This window comes from Seriola dumerili, unplaced genomic scaffold (assembly GCF_002260705.1).
Source record: "Seriola dumerili isolate Sdu_G_001 unplaced genomic scaffold, Sdu_1.0 BDQW01000011.1, whole genome shotgun sequence".
NCBI classification, from domain to species: domain Eukaryota; kingdom Metazoa; phylum Chordata; class Actinopteri; order Carangiformes; family Carangidae; genus Seriola; species Seriola dumerili.
In genome coordinates this window covers 857,512-877,404 of record NW_019174266.1, presented here as the reverse complement: position 1 = coordinate 877,404, position 19,893 = coordinate 857,512, and the positions used below count along the sequence as shown (strand labels likewise).

The window sequence follows — 19,893 nt, the reverse complement described above, 5'->3', positions numbered from 1 at the left end:
TATTATTGATTAAAGGTAAATGATCTTTTAAACGCTCTTTCTTCTGTTTATTCCCCTGGTGGGTTCTGCTCCACGTCTCTGTGTGTGTGTGTGTGTGTGTGTGTGTGATCTTGTTTGGGGACAGGAGTCCCAGCTGAAGGCGCTGAAGGACACAGTTCACATCTGCTTCTCAGCTGTCCTGCACAACCAGCCCAGCAGCAGCCACAGATTCCCCACCTCCCCCAGCCACTTGTTCAGATACTCGTCGCTCATCAACAGCTCCAGAGTCACCTTTCAGCAGCCACATGCCAAGGTAAGTCGGTGTTCAGCGCCGTTCCGTCTGATTTAATGTTTATCCAGAGGAAGGGCACGAGTGTTGTAAAAAAAGTCTAACCTTTTTATATTTAATGAACGGGGCGAGTGACACGCTCAGTCTAGCATATATCTGCTGTAGATGAGGTCCTGAACTAACTCTGTCTAACTGTGAGACATCAATATGTGCTCTGCAGAAATGTCAAAGATAAACATTCATACAGTGTGAGGAGTTTATGTTGTTCATCCTGAAATAAATAGACCTTGAAAATACTTGAGACACTAGAAATACTTAAATTCTCATTTCTTCCTCTGTCTCCTGGAAGCGCAGACATGTTGCCGAGCAGATCGTTGGAAGTTGAGTGAATAAATCTCCAAGTGATGGACCCATGAACCCTTTTTCATCATCTAATCATTTCTTCTATTCAAAAGTCCATTAGGCTGCATTTAAGTGTTAAGTTTTAATTACATTTAGATATTTTTATTTTTTTACCACTTTGTTAATTTTGAGGTTGAAAAATAGAAAAATAACAAACATTATTGTAAACACAGATCACCTGGTTGATAATGCTCCTGACGACTCGCCTGTAGGTCAGTTTGGACTTTTGCTCTGTCGTCCCGTATGAACTGAGTCAAAGTCTCGACTTACAGACAAATTAAAGGGAAAAAGCAATGTAAAGTGTCTCAGTGCGACGTCGGGCCACGGAGTGAGGAGGCTTCGTGAATCCTCGACATTTTGATGATGGCGGTGGCGGTGGTGGAGAGCGCTGTCTTAACACGTCGCTCCCAGATCTCTCAGAGGTGTTGGGTTGTGTTGAGAGATCTTGCCGACTGTGAAGGTCACAGCAATCATCTTCATACTCATCAAACCCTTCAGTGGCTCCTCCTGCTCCGTTATTATTTAGGTTCTTCTTTTAATTCGTCGCCCGTCTGTATTTACACACACATACATATATATATATATATATATATATATATATCCTTCACTGTCACGATTATTATAGAGCAACACACTCTGTGCCATACGTGCCTCTGTGGTAATCACGTCTGATTGCAGCGTCGGGACATTAATATTTTTTCCAAGGCAGCTTCATTCACTGTGGCCTCGAATTAAAAATGCACGCTGAATGCAAAAGACATTTCCGCTGCCCTTTGCTATTATCACAAGCATGACCAATGGGCCTTTTTTTCACAGCGGACATTTTGACTTTTCAAAGCAGGGGAAGCTCAGGTATAATTAACACCATTAACAGTGTCTCTGCTCCCTGTAAGTGTATCAGTAGGGCCGTGTCAAAGCGCCGGCATGCAAAAACACGAGTGCCCTGGAACAGGCAGAGCTAAATAGAGTGCAGGCCTTATTAATCTTATTAATAAGAGCTGCACTTATTACAGCCCCGACTCGTCCAAGTGTCTGCAGTTTAAAAAGACTGTTTGTCTCGCGCCGTATCTGGTCAGTTTGGTTGTCAGTGACCCCGGCTTAAAGACTGCAGTTACGCTGTCTTAGGATGAAAGGGAGATAAGTTTGTTTTGCGAGGAGAAAATGGAAAGCACGTTGGATTTTGGATTTGCCTCTGTAATGGTGGAGTATAATTTTCCCACTGACTCTCCAGATAAGATAAAGCAGGCTACTGTTTTGTTGTTTTGCCCCCCCCCACCCCCCCCCACCTCTTGTCTCTGTGTAAACACTTTCCAATTGAAATTCATTTCACACCGTAACTCCCAGCTTGGTGACATCATGGAATATAACTCGGTGCCAAGATATTCACCTCACCGCACATCAGAGCGCACATAATGCACTGTCTGCGATATGAATTTAAGTGTTAGCCGATTATTACCTCCTTTTCAAGTGGCTATTTGTCAGTCTGATGCCCTGAGTATCACTCTCAAGAGAGAAATAGCCCAGGAAATAATTACTACCAAATATAACAGTTGGGCAAATACAATTCCAGAGGTTGCTCAGAATAATAACATGTCTAAATCAAGCAGCAGTCTAAGTAATTTATGTCAGTCTTTATATTCCATGGCACTGTAGCTTTGAAAGTAAAGCCCAATTACTTTAGGGCATTATGGGAGTTTTGGTATGTTAGACTTACATTTGTTCTCTATGAAATTATTAATTCAGTGTGACACAGTCTTTGTTTGGAGCCTCTCAAAGTCAAGGTCACAGTAGACTCAACTAAGAGCTCAGGATTTAATCCCTTTTTAGGAGTTAAAAAAAAGAAGAAGAAGAAGAAGAAGAAGAAGGCGACTGCCGAGAGGATTCATTGTAAAGAACAGGATTATGCCTTCACTGTAGATATCACTTCTTGTTTTGCTAGTGAAGCAAGTTGACATTTGAGAACTAATGTCAAGTGTCAAGGTGTTACCTAGTCAATACCTTTTTCTTTATTAAAAAAAGCAATACTGTCTGAATCAAAACAACATTTCTACAAGTACTCTGTTACTCTGAAGACTGTAAAAAAAAAACAAGCAGAGCTGCAGAAATCCAGCAGAATATACACATATATATATATATACACACACACACACATCATTTTTGTTTCTTGAAAATATTCTTCATAGCACCTACGGTTATTTTTCCCTCCAACAAGCAGTCATGTCAACCTCAATCAGAGATCGTGTTCGTTGTGATTTGTGAGAAGCAAGTCGCTGCAGTCACTTTGGAAATCATCAAGCCGGCCACAGCGCAGCACTGTGCCTCATCTGCCATGATCCTGGCGAGCGGTTCTGTCTTTAAGAGGCTTCTTCGCTCCTCGAAGCAGTCACAGTTTACTCTGCGTCTGTGTCGTGGGTGAGCCTGAAACATTTGACATGCCACTTACGTTTTATTTTATTTATTTTATTTTTACTTTCTTATTTATTTCCCATCACGCTTTCAGCACCACCGTCCCCACCGGTGTCACCGCTGTCCCTCCGCTGCGGCATCAAAACAAAATTCTGTAATTGACGTTTTCTGTCTACATTTAAACTCCTGTTGGTGTTTGCAGCGAAAACAGGATGATCCCATTAGAAGTGTTTTTCTTCTTTGTCATTTTCCCGGCGAGACTGTGAGCCGAATAAATCCAAGCACATTGGCAAAATAAGCATCTCACAAAAGAAAGGACAAGTAAACTCAAGATGGGTGTGGGATGACTTTTTTTTTTTTTTTTATGCTAATGAAGTTATTACTTCCCACTTCATTAGCATACAAATAGCAGCACTCTCCACTTGTGAGCAGTTGCTAGCTCCATTATTTCCTGTAGGCGCTGTTCACTTTGACGGGGCCGTCTGATAAATCTGAGCGCGCCCTCACTGTAAAGATTACTGGGGCGCTCCCATCTGTCCACTCGGCCTGTGCGTGCGGAGGTGGGTCAGATCTCATTTAAATCACTGCCAAATTGATCTCAAGTTAAGTCGTTGAAAAAAAAACAAAAAAAAACAAAATAAACACACACACAACAACAATTATTGTGCACAGCGGCCCGCAGCAGAGAAGTTGGGAAACAGTCCACTGACACAGAGGCAGATGTCAAGAAGTTAGCTCTTCGATGGCTGCCTGGTGTTCCTCATTATGCTCATTAAGAGCATGAAAGAGCTCAGTGGAGTTATTACATCCTTTATCTTAGTTCCTGTTGTGTAGTTTTGAACTTGACATATTAGTGTAAGTGAATTGTAGCTGAAAGCATTTAGTTAGACATGCTAATATATCTGAAAAAAACGCACGGCTAATCTCATGCTAATTATTGTTGGTGATCAAAAGGCAATTATTTTTGCACATAGCTGGGTGTAATAGAGCTGCCGCCCATGTAGAAAGAAAGGAAGAAAAAACTAAAAATGCTCCGAAGCTTTTAACATATGGAGCAAGTCTTTATCCACTCAGAGGGTGATAAAATGATAAAACATACATTTGAGTTTCATGAGCTCACTTAGACTAAAATCTGCTCTGTGTTTTTTTTTTTTGTTTTTTTTTTTTTAAATCCAAAGTGGGTAAGTGCAGGGATGTTTGTTCAAGTGCTCACTGACACCACTTTGAGATTCACGCTCGTAGTTGGAGTTAACATAATGGGCCTTAAGCTCTGGTTGACGCCACAGATAAGACTCTCTCCCAGACCGTGGCCCTCTCTCTCTCTCTCTCTCACACACACACACACACACACACACACACACACACACACACACACACACACACACAGAGTTCTTGCTGGTGAAACATTCATTAGTCTGAGGATGCAGAGATCAGCAAGATTGGAGTGGAAGTTGCTTCATATTTAACAGTCTCGGAGAGAGAGCCAATTCTTGTGGTCCGATAGCATGCAATTTTCATCAAAGTAATGGGAGATGATGTCTTAGATGCTCGGAGCTCTGTGCCGGAGGAGAAATCAGGCGTTTCATAGCCCTGCTCTCAGCATTTACTATTTACTTTTATGATTGTTTCCTTGTCCATGTAAATCGACGGGAAATTCATCTCTGCTACACGAGGAGGAGCTAGTAGGTGGTTGACAGGGCAAAAAAATAAATAAATAAATAAAAAGTAGCTTGCAGACATTTATCAGTTGACTTTGGATGGTAGAATAACATTTGCATTATGCAGCAAATGTCAGAAACCTTACCAAGAAGTCCACTGAAGTAATGGCTTCTAATATATCTCTTTCTTTTTTTTAATTTAATTATACTTAGATATTAATCTTTCACAGTCTGTCAGTTGCAGGAGACATGCAGGGTTTCAGATAAGAAAAAGAATATATATTTCAAGAAGTGAAAGCCATTAGATTATATCACATTTTCTGTCTCAATGTTGTCTGCAATTAAACAAAACATTCCCCCGATGATGAATGTTCGCGGTTTTAGCAACTTTATGGAGTTCCTCTGCCCCTCTGGAGACAAAACAGCATGTTCAATGCTTCCTCCCTCTTTTCACTGCTGCTCTGCAAAGTTCTGCCGATTCTGACGGATGCTGACAAAAGTTAGGAAATAATGCATGAAACGTTCGCCCCCCCAAAAGCGAACACTTCATGCTTTTGGTCACTTCCCCGAGTAAAGTCACTTCCACTGAACCTGCCTAAAAAGATGTAGCTTCAGACGACAAAGCAAGAATGGGGTTTGACAGTGACAGGTTACGGCTGCTTGTGTTCATCTTGAAACCATCTTGCTTTGTGCTCACCAGAGACCACTTTTGACCCAGTTAAGGAAGAAGGAGCTACACTCCAGCCTCGTGCACAGACCCGGCTGCAGCACACAGAAATATCTGCTGGAGGAAAAATCTGCTCTAATTTGTTTCCTGTTTGTTGCTTGATGGAAAAATATATATTACTTTTGTGCAGCGGTGCAATGTAACTGAGTACATTTACTCGAGTAATGTTCCTCAGTACACATCTGAGGTATTTACTTTGAGTGTTTAAACATATGATAAGCTTTTTAAAATACAGTAAAGTGTAATATATGAATCCAGTGGTTCCTGTCCTGAGTCGTTAGCAACCAAAAAGACATCCTCCCTCTGAGCTTCTCACATGGTTTCATTTGAATAATTGCTTAAGGCCTGGAGAGTAACATTATCCAATAATTCACAAAAACAGCAAAGATTAGAGAAAAGCCCCAAAAATTTATATAAATTTGAACCAGAGCTTTTGTTTTTTTTTCTCTCCTCTCCCATTGATCGTCAAACGACCCGCAGATTCATCCTGTGACCTTTTGCTGGAGGCCGCTGGACTGAACCTTATATAAAGTGGATAAAACCAGCTCCACTTTGAGCAGCTACAACAGTAAAATGCATCCGTCGTAACGATCTGATGTCAGAATAACACGTCCGTTAAAAGAAGCGAGTACTCTTAGTTTTTCTATTTAAAGTATCTCTGGACGTGAGCCACGGGCCGACAGATCAGCGCCGCAGTTTGCCCGCACAGGTTTTGTTCCAAGTACAAGCGGCCGACTTTACGAGTTGCCTGTCGCTGGAGCTGTGAGCGGTTTGCACCTCATTGTGGGTGAAAGCTTGAGCTGGCTCTAAGTAATGTCAACATTTCCTGTTTGAGAGGGTCAAGCAGAACATTCTCCGCCACACTGTGTGCGGCTTAGAGGAGGCGGATTCAGGGAACTGTCAGAGAGTCTGCAGGCGAAGAATAAGGTACGGTACCTGTCCGTGTGTGGAGAAGCTAATGCAGTGCAGTTTATCAGTGAAGCCTACTCACATAAAGACATGACAAGATCTGCAAATAATAGCCTCAACTACTGTGTATGAAGACAGCACAGCAACCGGGTTCTACATTTATAATACAATTAGAAAAGTCTGATTACAGCCGTGACCCGGCCCTTTTACCATGGTCATTTCTGATGAAGTCACGCTTTGAAATAAACATAGTCGGAGAGATTGTATCTCACTGCCAGCAAGCGCAGAGAAATGACTCAGAAGTGCTCGGAAATATTATGCAGGCTCTGGATGTGATTTTTTTTTTTTTTTTTTTTAAACCACATTACTAGTTTATTTGAGATAATGAGAAACACGGATCTATTTATACTCGGGGCTGTTTGAGGACAGAAGCCGCTTTCCTGAGAGGAATGGTGAGTGTCCGGTTAGGTTCAATACAGCTGTGCCGTTACTCATCAGTATTCCAGTGATGTCTTCTGCTTTGTGCCAGTGATAAAATCTATAGTTTTTATTTACTACTTTTTGGGCTCTAGCGTAGAGCATTTCTTACACCACTGGTTCTAAGTACATCAACCTTCCCGGAGTCATGTTTTTTCATACGAACATCATTTCAGGTGGTAGTGATATAGATTAGCTCTTCCAACTCCAGAGAGAACCTTTTTCATCTCAGACTGTCCATCTTGTTCTCCTCCCACTATCTCGACATTGCTTTTTTTTTTTCTTTATTTTTACTGTTTTTGCAGTGGGTCGCTTCACCAAAACATCGTTGTCCATCATGTGCTGCTGCTGCTGGAATTACTTTTGACTCGGAGCAGATCTGTGTACGTTTATACAGACATCAGCCTGGGACCTCCTCGTCAGCTGGAGCTCAGCTGTACATTTCCAGTTTATTTCAAGCCAAAATCAGAGCAGAGCAACACTAAACAAAAGATGATGGGGATCTGGATGCTCTTCAACTTTTAATACCCGGCTAACTACACATGTAACAACCGTGGATGTTCATATTTCCACTTTCAGCCATATTGGAAAGGTTAATGCCCAATATGATAAATATCATTGTCTCATAACATGGTGACAAAGCAGCTTTGGAGACACGTCATGTACATTTTTAAGGATGTTCCCAGTACGGCTCTCTGGATGGAAACACTGGTCTGAGTCAACTACGACTGGTTGGAGTGCCAGGAAATTTTGTTCCCCTGTGGAATGAGTTGTCGTCACTTTGGTTAACCCCTGACTTTCCATCTAACGCCTTCATGAGGAGAAAACAATTATTATCCATTATTGTGGTTTGTGGCCAAATACCTGCAGAACTAATGACACTCCCATCAGCCTCAGCTGTACTTTGTGTTTACTGTTGTGAGCCAGCAATGCAATCAACGACCTTCGGCCCACTTCAGCCCACATCCGACCACATTACAACACAGAGGCCAAATAACATGTTCTCGGAGCACTTTTTATTTTAATGATAAGGGATGCAAATTTCAAATTTTCGTTTTGTTTGACGGGGGAGAGATCACCTCTCGATTCACCACCTGTGTCCTGACTCTCTTTCCTTTTAATTCTTCCTGTTGCTAACCAGCTATCCAGTTTGATATTCCAGTTTTTGCCCTGGATGTGATCCAGGGAGACGATGTGGTCCAGCCAGCGACAACACAGTGATAGGCCTGAAACACGAGAAGAAAAGAAATAGTTTTTTAAATATTTATTAAGATCATTTCATTTAAAAACATTTAAAAACATTACTGATATATGTATATATGTATGTATATATATTTTGCAATTACATCTTTTCACTAAATTGTACTGATTTCCAAATGATTTGTCGGCCCACTTGCAATTCTCCTGGTGGCCACATGTTAGCATGTTAGCATGTTAGCAGGGTAAACTAAGAAGACATCAGCATTGTCTTTGTGCGCATGTTAGCATTTAGCTTAGAGAACTGAAGTTGCAGCCTCATGTAGCTGCTAGCATAGCTGACAAAACATACATGGATAATCACAGTATTTGCTAGTATTAGATGAGAACTGTTTTACTTTGTAAAGCAGAGCTTAGAAACATCGGGTGTGGTGGTGCGGACGACGTCTCGCTTTGACCTGCAGTAGTTCAAACTGAAACTATTTGTGCAGAGATATTAATACTAAGGAAGGTTTTGATCTCAGTGCTGAATACGTGACGGTTGAATATTAGTAGGCTCACCTCCAAGCCTAGTATTTCAATAATTCTCTTTTTAGTTTGTAGCGCTCCATTCCTTTCGCCCTTCCTGCTGCCTGTTATGAAATAGTCATTCCAACCATAATTTATTTACTACAAATAAATAAGCTGAATTAGTTTAAATGTAGTATAAATTAAACAGTTATGAACCTTTGAGTCAGAACTGTTTACTTTTCGAGAACCCCAGGGCCACAGCTGCATCAACAAGCCATTTATGCTTTTTATTTTTAACCCCAATTTGAAATGTTCTCTCTCTCTTTTTTTTTTTTTTTTTTTTTTTTTTTTTTTTTCAACAGGATATCTCTCGAGTTCAGAGAATTGTCACAGCCAGTAAATCACCCATGAACACTGGCGTAATGAGGAGAGAGAGTGGCGGAGTTAAAGAGTGCCAGATGGAAAAGGTGAGCCTTTAGAGTAATTAAACTGTAATGGCCTATGTGACCTGAGGGCCCGTATCCATGAGGTTCTTCTGTTCACTCAATTCATGCTCAGGTCCCTCATCAGAAATCAAACAAGCCACCACTACTCCAAGTGTCTTCATGAGGTTCATTAACCGGCAAACTTTATCCAAGAACTGCTGCAAGTTTCAGCTCAAGGATACAATCTTTACTTCATAGTTTTTATCTAGTTTAACTTTAATAGTTTCATTTTGTTGAAGATGTTATTCCCCTCACGACTAAAATCTCACTGGTGCTAAAACCGATGGTCTATTTATCAATCAGCGGTAAATCACTCCACATAAAGTTTGATGATCAAGTCATTTTTGCTATTTCATGATTTTCAAATGTGGAGACTTGTTGCTTCAATCTTTTTGATTTAATTTTAGCTTGATTATTTTTGAGGTTTAGACTGTTGGTCAGACAAAAGAAGTAATCTGAAGACAAACTGAAAAGATCTCTCCTACAGCCTCGGTCAAACTACCAGTAACAAGTGGGGCTGAAACGATTAGTTAATTAAGTGAGTAGTTAAAGTAATCAGCAACTATTTTGATGATTTGTTGTTGAAGTCATTTTCTAAAGGCAGCAGAGTAAAAATGCCTTTTTCTATCAGAGAACATGAGATATCTTTTTGGACAAAAATGTTAAACACTAGGAAACAGGAAGTTATAATTAGGAATTTCTTTTGCTGTTTTCCATATTTTAAAGACTAACTGATGAATTGGTTAAATCCAAAAATGTAAAATTAGATTATTTGATAATAATAATAATCGATGTTTGCAGCCGTGGTAACAAGGTATAAAAAGCTGCACGTCCATGAAGCATGGAGGCTAAAATCCAGAAAGATAAGCTTTGATCGTGACAGCACACAGAGCCTGGAGTTGTCACGGTGACCTTGACCTTTGATCTTTGACCAGCTAAATTTAGTCAGTTCATCCTGGAATCCGAGTGAACATTTGTGCCAAACTCGACGGAAATCCCTCAAGGCGTTCCTGAGATACTGCGTTCATGAGAAGAGGGACATAAACAACAAAACAACCCGACACGTCCACCGTAATATAAACGGCTGTCTGTTGCAGCCTCACATCTTACTAACAGTGATTCCAGCGATGCGTTGCAGCTGTAACCGCATGGCGTAGTGAAGCTGAAGTGAAGATGAAATTTGCATATTCACACTCACTTCGAGGAGCCTTTCAATCACAACCGCACCTGCCCGGTGCAAACATCACCCGACACTCAGGAGCTTGTCGGGAACATGTGAGGGCGTCGAGAGCCTCGCTGACACTTTGAAAGCAGTTACTGAGGGAGGAAAGCAAGAGGGAGGCACTGACCTCTCCTATTCAGATTTTTAGTGAAGGACTTTGGTACCTTATAGAAACAGACTAGCTCTTCTCTGAGATCCAGGCAACTGTGAGCTGTCAGTTACTGAGGAGAATGAGCATCTCCAGCCTTGTCAAAACCAAGAGGATTTGACGAAAGCAGGGGAAGCGAACAGGCTCCATAAGGATTTTTGACAAGTGACTATCAAGAACTATTACAGATATAAATGGATGGACCACAGGAGACTGGGGACTACAGAGGGATGCCACCCAAAGAGGAAATTAGCCTCTGTGGAAACTGTGTCAAAGAGATTGCTCCTTAATGAAATCGTGCCAAAAACAATGTTCGCCGGTGTCCCATAATTGATTATATAATTTTGGCAGGGTTGTAAAAATCCTGCAGCAAGAGGAGAAACATTCTGGTACAGATAAGAGGAGACATATTTGAAACAGAGACTCTGATATTGTGTTTGCTGGCGAACACCAGCACATCTCCCCCTGTCCTCCTCTCCCTGCAGGCTGGGAGGAAATGAGGAGAGACAGTTGGTATGAGTGCGTACAGCTCGCAGTCTGTGCTCCGGTTTAAAAATGAAATGTGATAGGTTCAGTGCACTGTAACAGATGATTCTGCCTCTCATACACAAAGGTCATGCTTAACTGTGTGAAGTGTTTTGTTTTATATAAAATGCATTAGGCTCCGTGTCGTCTCATAGTGACGTGAAGCATCCTTCGTCCGTCACCCGTCCTTCCTGTGATTAGGCGCATCCAAACACCCTGTGTGCGGCAGGTGCTGCCAACAAATCATTCACAATTGACCTAATAAGATTAGAGAGGAGTAATTAATGGACTTTGTCATGTTCATCCTGTATAAAAGCTCTGGTATATTTCGGCCCTGAATTTGCAGCAGTGTCACAAAAGAAAGTAAAATTATTACTGTGGGCTGAAAACGGCTTCGAGTTTATCACAGCAGGGAAATGATTGACATCGCTTGCAGCCACACGAACAGTTCTGTAAAAGAAGCCGACACTCTGTAGGGCTGCAACTATTGATTATTTTCAGTATTGATTACTTTTGAAATAAATGCCAGAAAATGCTGAAAAATGCCCGACACAACGTCTGAGAGCTCAAGGTGACATCTTGAAATTGCTTGGTTTTTTTTTGATTGGCGTTTCCAAAACCCAAGGCAATTCAGTTTATCATGGTGCTGTAAAAAAAAAAAAAATCTTCATGAGAAGCAACAAATGTTCGGGGTTTTCCTGCTGAATAAATTACTTTAGCAATTATCAATCTTGCATTTATCAATTCTGCTCTTGATTACTGTCATAAAAGAAATGAGAAAGTTAATTGGATGCTCCTGTGGTTGTAAAAGTGGTCAATGAAATGCCTGTTAACTTTTATGTGAAATTCAAAAGGGTATATTAATGTCGCTGATATGGCTGCGCTCATCTTGTGTTGTCTTTGAATAAACGCAGTTGGAAAGTTTGCAGCATGTTTTCTCTTCACTGCACTGAGACACTTTCCCCTCTCACTCCTGTAGACTGGAGGCGACTGCTTCCAGAACCAGACGGAGGACACGGCTGCGGAAAGTAAAAAGCTGCCGGAGCCGCAGCAGGTGAGCATCACTTTAATTTATATGGAAATAATAACAGTTCAACATTTCACTCCACGCTCCAGTGAATTCCTCTTCTTCTTCTTCTTCTTCTTCTTCTTCTTCTTCTTCTTCTCCTTTGGTCCCGCAAGAAAAAGATCGGTCAGTTAATTGGGGGAACAGTCGTAAAAAAGAGAAGATTTCTTATCGTCAGCAAATCCAATGACAACAACAAATTAAGCGTCTGTTAGTCCGTCTCTCGAGACTTTATGATTGTCCCTCCCCTTCTGTGACACGAGCCCATTTGTTCACACTGAACATGTAAATCTTCGGGTCCCAAATTCTGTACGTGGTTTCATTTTCTAAATCAGCCGGGCACAAACGTTACACAAACATGAGTCAATAAATACGTTTGGTGGGGGTGGGGCTGTTTTCTGCCGCATATTAAATTGGTGCACTGAGTATTTACAACCCTGTTGATGATGTGGATCCAGGACTCAAATTAAACCACGCTGCCCATGCTTATGGTAATGAAGGAACTGTGTGGCTCACTGACTTGTTTATAATCGTTTTCTGGCAACGATGGATCTCCATTGCACAAAAGATCGAGCGATATTAAACTTAGGGAAATACTTGTTAGTAGAATTTAGTCATTTATGATCGAGGTCTTTGATATGAAAACTTGCCTTTTCATGTGATTTGTTGCCAAATAGAAAAATACAGAGCAGCTCCTCTGTAGTGGATTATTCATGCTGATGTACAGTAACCGAGAACGGTGTCTGACAACCAATAACAGATCGAAACGATTCAACTGTGCAGCGAAGTTTCGAAAACAAAGACGCACAAACAAAGCACAGCAAGTGATACAGTGCGATGAAGAGACGCGACGCCGCCATCACATTCCTGGAGGAAGGCAACCAATCTGCTAAAATCTAATATCCAGTGTGCCAGCGTCACCTATACTATGCAACATTCAATGCCCTGCCAAAGCCTCTGCGTAACTGCCTCCCTCATCATATTATTGAATTGAGTCACACCTGTTTGGAGGTGGCAGATGGCACAGCAAAACAATGCATCTCATTTCAATGCTGTGCAATACTGTGTAACTGAGCAACTGTCTTGCATTCCAAGTGGCAGAGATCCATTTATAGACACACACACACACACACACACACACACACACACACACACATACTATTTGCACAAGAATACGAGAATATTTCAGAAGAGATCCCAACAAATGGGCAGATTTGACTTTGACTTTGCCAGATATTCAGCGAGAGAGTCTCACAATAGCTGCTTTTTTTTTTATGTAATACAACAGTGGACTGTGTCACTGATTCAAAGCAGAACAAAATAATGGTGTTCTGCTTAAGAATTAATGTAGTGAAATTGTTCTACATAAAGCGTTACATGTTATTGAAGTCAAAGGCGTTTCCCAGAGGCCTTTGGTGCTGTTCTCTATCAACACAAGACGCAAGGCGAGAAAAAAACACAATAGAAAGAACAATGTACATTTTAACAGTAGTTGTGTTTTGTTTTTAAAACCTAGAAGTGGATTTCTTTAATGTTCCACTTCTTTTTTTTTTTCATATATTAAAATTTCTTTTGGAGAAAAAAGCAAAATGAACAAACAGATGACTTTTAACGTCTCAGTGAGGCTGATGTCTTCTGAGGTGTTTTCAGTGTTACTATTATTTTGTTTTTATCCCATTAATTGGGAAATTTTCACATTGTGTTGCAGCAATGAATCCACAATCGATTCTCTTTTCCTGCTGCCTGCCGGTGTCCCTCATGCACAGCACTTGCCATTCATGGTGTAGTAAACAATTTGATTAGTAATGATTTGCATTCCGGTCTCCGTGGATCAATCTGCATTAAAGTGGCCTCCGTTCCTGTCACTACTCCACCTTCATTATATTTTCTCATGTTCGATTTGTGAGAAATGAGAACCTGAGTGGCATCTCCCGCTGTGCTCAAACGTCTTGGGGAAGAAAAGGCCATTCTTGTGGTCGTGCACCTGCTGTGGTTTTGTGCAAACACAAAGGAAGGTTTAAGGCAAAACACAGCAACATCTGCACTTTCTTGTTGAGATGCATTGTACAATAAGCACTTGTCTATTCACTCAGTGTCCTGTGGCAGACTGATCAGACAAAGAGACTCTCATCGATGTGCCCTGAACATCGACAGCACTGACACACCAGCACCACACACCCACAGAGGAGGTTTCAGACGGATTAACTGTAATGTCAACAACATGGAGGAAAATAACATCGTTCCAGCTTGGGAAATATACTGTGGAAGTTTTAAAGCCACAGAATTAAATCCAACCTGTGTGACACATAGACTGTAAATAACGGTGGAGGCAGCCTCTGTGACGTCAAACACAGGTGTCTGAAGAGCGGTGTTGAAGCTCAGAGTGAGCTGCCCTACCGTCGCCATCTTGGCAGTGTTTGACTCCGCCCCCTAACTCGTAGTTAATCCAAAAAATGTTCAAAGAGGTGGGATGTGTGTTGGAGCCAAGACTGCAGTACAAGCATACGCTCACCCACCTGTCATGCAAAGCCACGCCCACAATCCTCCATAACTTTAGTCCTTAATAAAATGTAAACAGGTGAGTTATATAAACAGGTGTCATGAAGGAGGAAATTAGCTCTAGAAGACAAAACAGTTTTTGTACCAGGCTGTAAACATGTTTATTTCTCCTGTAAATTCGGACATTTTAACATGGGAGTCTATGGGGACTGACTCACTGTTGGAGCCACACTCTAGTGGTCGTTAGAGGAACTGCAGCTTTTCTCACTTCCATCTTGGCTTCATTTTTGCCGCTTGATATACAGTAAACATTTATTCAGGTGTACCTGCTTCAGTCCATCATTAAGATTCTTAGAGAGTTCAAAGGATTTTTTTTTTTCTGTTTCTTCTTAAGTCAAAAATTGAATTTCATAACACTTCAGCAAACCCTGACATTCTCGAACAACAGAGCATGTCTCTGAAGCTCAGAGGAATCCGTATTGTTTTTCTCTGACATTCCTGAATTCATTAAAAAAAAAAGAGAGAGCTGGAACATAAAACTCACAAACGGATCTGTGGAATCTGTGGAAAAATCAACTGAGTCAGATACACACTTGTTCAAAATCATCAATTATTAAAAAGAAGAAAAAAAAGAAAATGTTGTTTCTTATAGATGGCGTTTGTTTTAGGAGCACACCAGCCGCCTGCTGTGGCACAGTCAGTTAATTAGTTAGTTGGCATGCACCAATATATTCACTGATGCCACAATAAAATGGGAGAGAGAAGAAGGTTCCTTCTTTCTCACCGTAGGACAAGAGCGCACAGCGAACAGTCCGTATGAAAAACATGGTGACAACATGGACCTTAATAAAGTCAGAGCTGCATGTCTACAGCAGTAGTGACAACATATAAGAAATATTTTACATTTGTTTTAAATCAGACTGATATATATATATATGTATATATATATTAGAAGTTTTCCCCTGCACAAAAACTTGTGTATGTCTTTAAGGGAGTGTTTGCTGGTGATAAATAAGATGCACACACAGAGGAGGAAAATCCCAAACCCAGATCAAAGTGGGCGGCAACCGTGGTTGGCAGGAAGCCACAGGAGCGCATTAAGTGAGAGATGAAGTCTTGTCTGCAGATGGAGGTGAAGTCACTGAGTACCAAGCCTCAGTCACTGAATCACATGCAGTACTTACCCAGGTTCAAGGTGTACTCTGTGTGTAATGATCACCTGACCGCAGAATTGTACGGTCAGATTCGGAGTTTACTGTCGCACTGTCCTCAAAGTGAGGGGGAGAAATGTGGAGCTGCACGTTGTCTCTTTTCATGTGTTTAGCTTCAAGCCAGATGATAGCACCATAACCCACTGCCATGCAGAGTAATGTGTAACTCAGTAATGTGCAAGCCTTAAGGCATGGACAAAGTGACATTGGTAAACACAAAACAGATGCTCTGCTTGGGGAATTGGTTTCTAGAGCCTGTGCACAGTGCTTAAACATGTCATTGCCAAAAAATGACTTAAATTATTCAAAATCCCAAAGACGGTTGGGTTCCATTAATGAAATACATTGGAGCCCAATGATTTTGTCTTTCAAATGTTAGAGAGAATTTGTGAAAACAGCAGGATAACAGAAACAAACACACACAGACTCTTTTAAACTGCGTTGTGTGTGAACGTGCCGGTGAACTGGAAACGGACTGCTGTCAGCGTTGGTCTTCAAAACCGTCAGAACGGCTGCTTTTCCATCTTACCTGGCGGTTCATTTACATTTATTCTCAAGTACGACTCGTTTTCTCCGTAGCTGGGACGAAAACCAGCGGGACTCTTTAGAGCTGTGTCCCAATCCACAAGCGCTGCGTCTTTCAAAGTCACCGTTTCAAAAACCTAGAACATCATAACAAACAAGGCAATGTTTACTGTTAAACCTCAGCCTTAAAGGGTAATTTCAATCCACTTTGAATAAACATATTTACTGTCACTTTATTATATACTCATGCTCATAACATTCATGACATCAGTGGGTGTTCGCCTTTGGTACTGCTGTCTTGTTGACAAAGAATCTGTCAAAAATGATAAGGCTGCATCATATTCATCACCCAAAATGCATTTTTTTATTTTGTAAAAACATGTTCAAGCCAAAGCAGGGTGTTAAGTTGCTCATTAAGTTGCTTCCTCACATTCAAGCGAATGGGAAAGTGTGTCCAAACTTTTGAAACAGATGTTGCTTTTTTTCAAATACCCCAGGATACTGTATTACTGTATTAGTGCCTTACCCCTGTGGAAATGCTTTATATTCAGGTCCCTGTAGTAAACGTAGATGCTTATTATCATTATTATGTGTTAATAAGACATAAAAGTGCATCATAGATACGTTTTGTTGTTACTAAAAGCCTTTTGAGCTTCTTATAATTGTTCTTAATAGCATTACAAACATTTGTTGAGTTTAACAAACTTACCTATTCTGTTATTTTCAAACCTTTACGGAGTTTTTATTGTTGCTTTATTAAGATGAATACATCCTTTATTCTGCACCTATCAACAGTTCACTATGTTTTTGTTTTTTTTGTTTGAGGCCATGTTTCACAGAACCTTCTGTTTGTGGCCACATGTGGCAGCCATTTACATTTTTTTATTTACTTTATTGGTGAAATAACACGACAAACAGAAAGTGACATACACAACATTGTGACTGGGAAACTATAAAACACAATAGACAGTCGACGTAACATAGTGCATATAAAGTAAGATTCAGGGGTGAAGATTGTATTGTGTGTGTGTGTGTGTATGTGTGTGTGTGTGTGTGTGTGTGTGTGTGTGTGTGTGTGTGTGTGTGTGTGTGTGTGTGTGTGTGTGTGTGAAAAAGGTTTTTATTTATGTTCCTAAGCAGTTTCTTATAGGTGGTTATGAATGTTTTATAATGAAACAATACTGTCATTAATGCTATTATTAACAGTTATGCTGTCTTATTAATGCACAATAATGTAATAAGCGTCTTATAACGGTCTTATTACCTATTAACTGATGCTTATTACAAGGAGCTTTAATATAAAACCGGGGTAACAACAATGTGTTTTTCCACTGCCTTTGTATCTCAGATATTTAGGAGCATGTCCTGCTCAGATTACAGACCACCACGTGTCTACTGTGGAATATTATGGTGTCAGTCTTGCTCATTATAAATCTTTATCTTCTGAACCTAACAGCAAAGGAGCCAAGCGCAGACTGGAAAATTCAACACAAAGCTCTCAGACGACAGCGAGGAGGCAGAGGGAGGCAGCAGCAAAAAGACAAAGCCTCATAAATACAACTGAGCGGACGGCATATCATCCAAAATGCAGAGCTCCTGCGTTGCCTGAAGGATCTTTCTAAGAGCACACACTTGCGCACTCTCACAAAAAAACATGTGCGCCCTTAAACACAGTCACACACACACACAGAGAAACACACATTTTTAAACACAGACACACGCACACACACACACACACACACACACACACACACACAGCTACACATACGCATATCAGCATTGTTTGCAGAAGCTGAGATACTGGAATTGTCAAATTTCAAACTGTCATCTGAAAAACCCTCCATAGTAAAATGGCATGCATTCTAGAAATTCTTTTTAAAAAGGTAGCAATGGCACTGGTAACTTGTTTCATGATTGTTCATTTGTTGTTTACTTATCTGAGTTTTATTCTGAGTGGGGACACTGCTTTCTAATCGTGTGATCTTTCTAGAAAAATCCCTTTGCACTGGTGAGGTCTGACACTGTATCCTGTGATAAGTATAAATCAATTGACAAATAAAAAGTACTCCTACTACTATTATTACTACTCCTACTACCCAACTTAGAATATTGTTTGTCACTCATTGTAGCAAGGTTAATTTACTCCTCCACATTTTGAAATATAGAGGCTCAAGTTGGCTGGCCAACTGTTCAACATTTAATATTTCAGCACTCTTCCTGCCTTTAACACTCCAGAGGCAAAGAGCCAAAGACTCACAATGGGTCGTCTCCCTGAGAATGTGCCATGCACTGAGTAGTAACTCCTAGCTACATGTATCTGTGTTATCTGACCTTTCTGTGTCCTTTCAATAAACTGTAATTTTCAGTAAATGTGTGAAGAATAAATGGTTATTTGTGGGAAAGAAATGAGTGAGCATGTTTGTGATCAACAGAGGGAAAAAAAAAGGTTGCACGGTGCAAAGACAAATCAAGATTCGCACCTCCTGAATATTAATTACATGTCCCGACCCGACCAGAGGAGGTTGTTACGGAGCCACTGACACACATGAGGTCAGAGGAAAATTTGTATTTTCTAAAAGAGTAATTATTCATATAATTTTCACAGCCTGACCTTTGTGTCTTTGCAATTTACAAATCCAGCGTCTTTTTACCGAGTACCTCTAGAAATTCAGCGACCTGCACCACGGATCCTGTTATTTGTATGGTTTTATTTTATTTCTTGAATTGAGGAAACTTTGGTCGAAAGATTGACTGAGAAAACATCACAAAAATATGAAAAATGCTCATCACAGTATCCCAGATGTCAAATGTTTTGTCCAACAACAGTCCAAAGATATTCTCTTTACTCTCCTTTAAGACAAGGAAAAGCCATGACTTCTCACATCTGAGAAGCTGGAAACAAATGTTCAAGATTTTGGCTTAAAAATTGACTTAAATTATTAATTATCAAAATAGTTGGTAATTAAAAAAGAAAAATGTGTTAAATTTGTGAACAAACAAGTATTACTAAATTACTAACCTATATTTACCCACACTGATGTAACACATAATGATTGCAAGGGCATTTTTACCCTTGATGTTTCCTGAAAAAACAAATGCTATAGCATGATCACAAATATGACTCTGACCGTGAGCTCAGGTGCTGAACAGAAGCAGATTTCAGAGATGGCCTGAGTTTTTATAAAGTCAATGTAAAGTGAATGCAAATTAGCCCTGTGCTGCGCAAACGAAGGCACTGAGGTGAAGTAAAATGGCTTCAAATTGAGCAAAATGAGAATAAAAGACTCATGCCAAAGCTAAATGACTTCTCTTAATGAGTGTACAGCAGGGAGACATTCACAAATTTCCCAATTTGGGATCAATAAAGTACATTTATCTATCGAAAAGACGAATAACTGCAGGAAACCAAAAGACATCAGAGTCTGACAACAAACAGAGGTGAATACACGCAATTCAAACACATTTTAAATGCAGTCTACAGTCAAATTCACATTACGTGTATAAATAAAGAAGAAAAACAGCATCAAAACAAAAATACAGTCACTCCCTCATTTTCCAGTGTCTTCAAATACCCAACAGTCTCCAGCTGCACTGCAGAGTGCATCAATGTTATGGCAATAGTATGTTCTGTCACTGTCACCATCTCAAAATAAATTTT

The 19,893-nt window shown here is 40.4% G+C and overlaps 1 protein-coding gene across 3 annotated transcripts in view; it reads left to right on the top strand.

Annotated features, from left to right (window-relative positions):
• Nucleotides 1-18,635, top strand: part of luzp2 (leucine zipper protein 2) — a 135,353-nt gene extending 116,718 nt beyond the window's left edge. For 2 of the 3 annotated variants that reach the window (XM_022749049.1, XM_022749039.1), the window contains 4 exons: nt 125-292; nt 8,917-9,021; nt 11,914-11,988; nt 17,692-18,635. In XM_022749049.1, coding sequence (XP_022604770.1) covers nt 125-292; nt 8,917-9,021; nt 11,914-11,988; nt 17,692-17,799 — 456 coding nt within the window. In that variant the 3' untranslated portion in view covers nt 17,800-18,635. The remainder of the gene's footprint in view (nt 1-124; nt 293-8,916; nt 9,022-11,913; nt 11,989-17,691) is intronic. The other variant, XM_022749057.1, reaches the window with a different exon arrangement.
• The last annotated feature ends 1,258 nt before the right edge of the window (nt 18,636-19,893 follow it).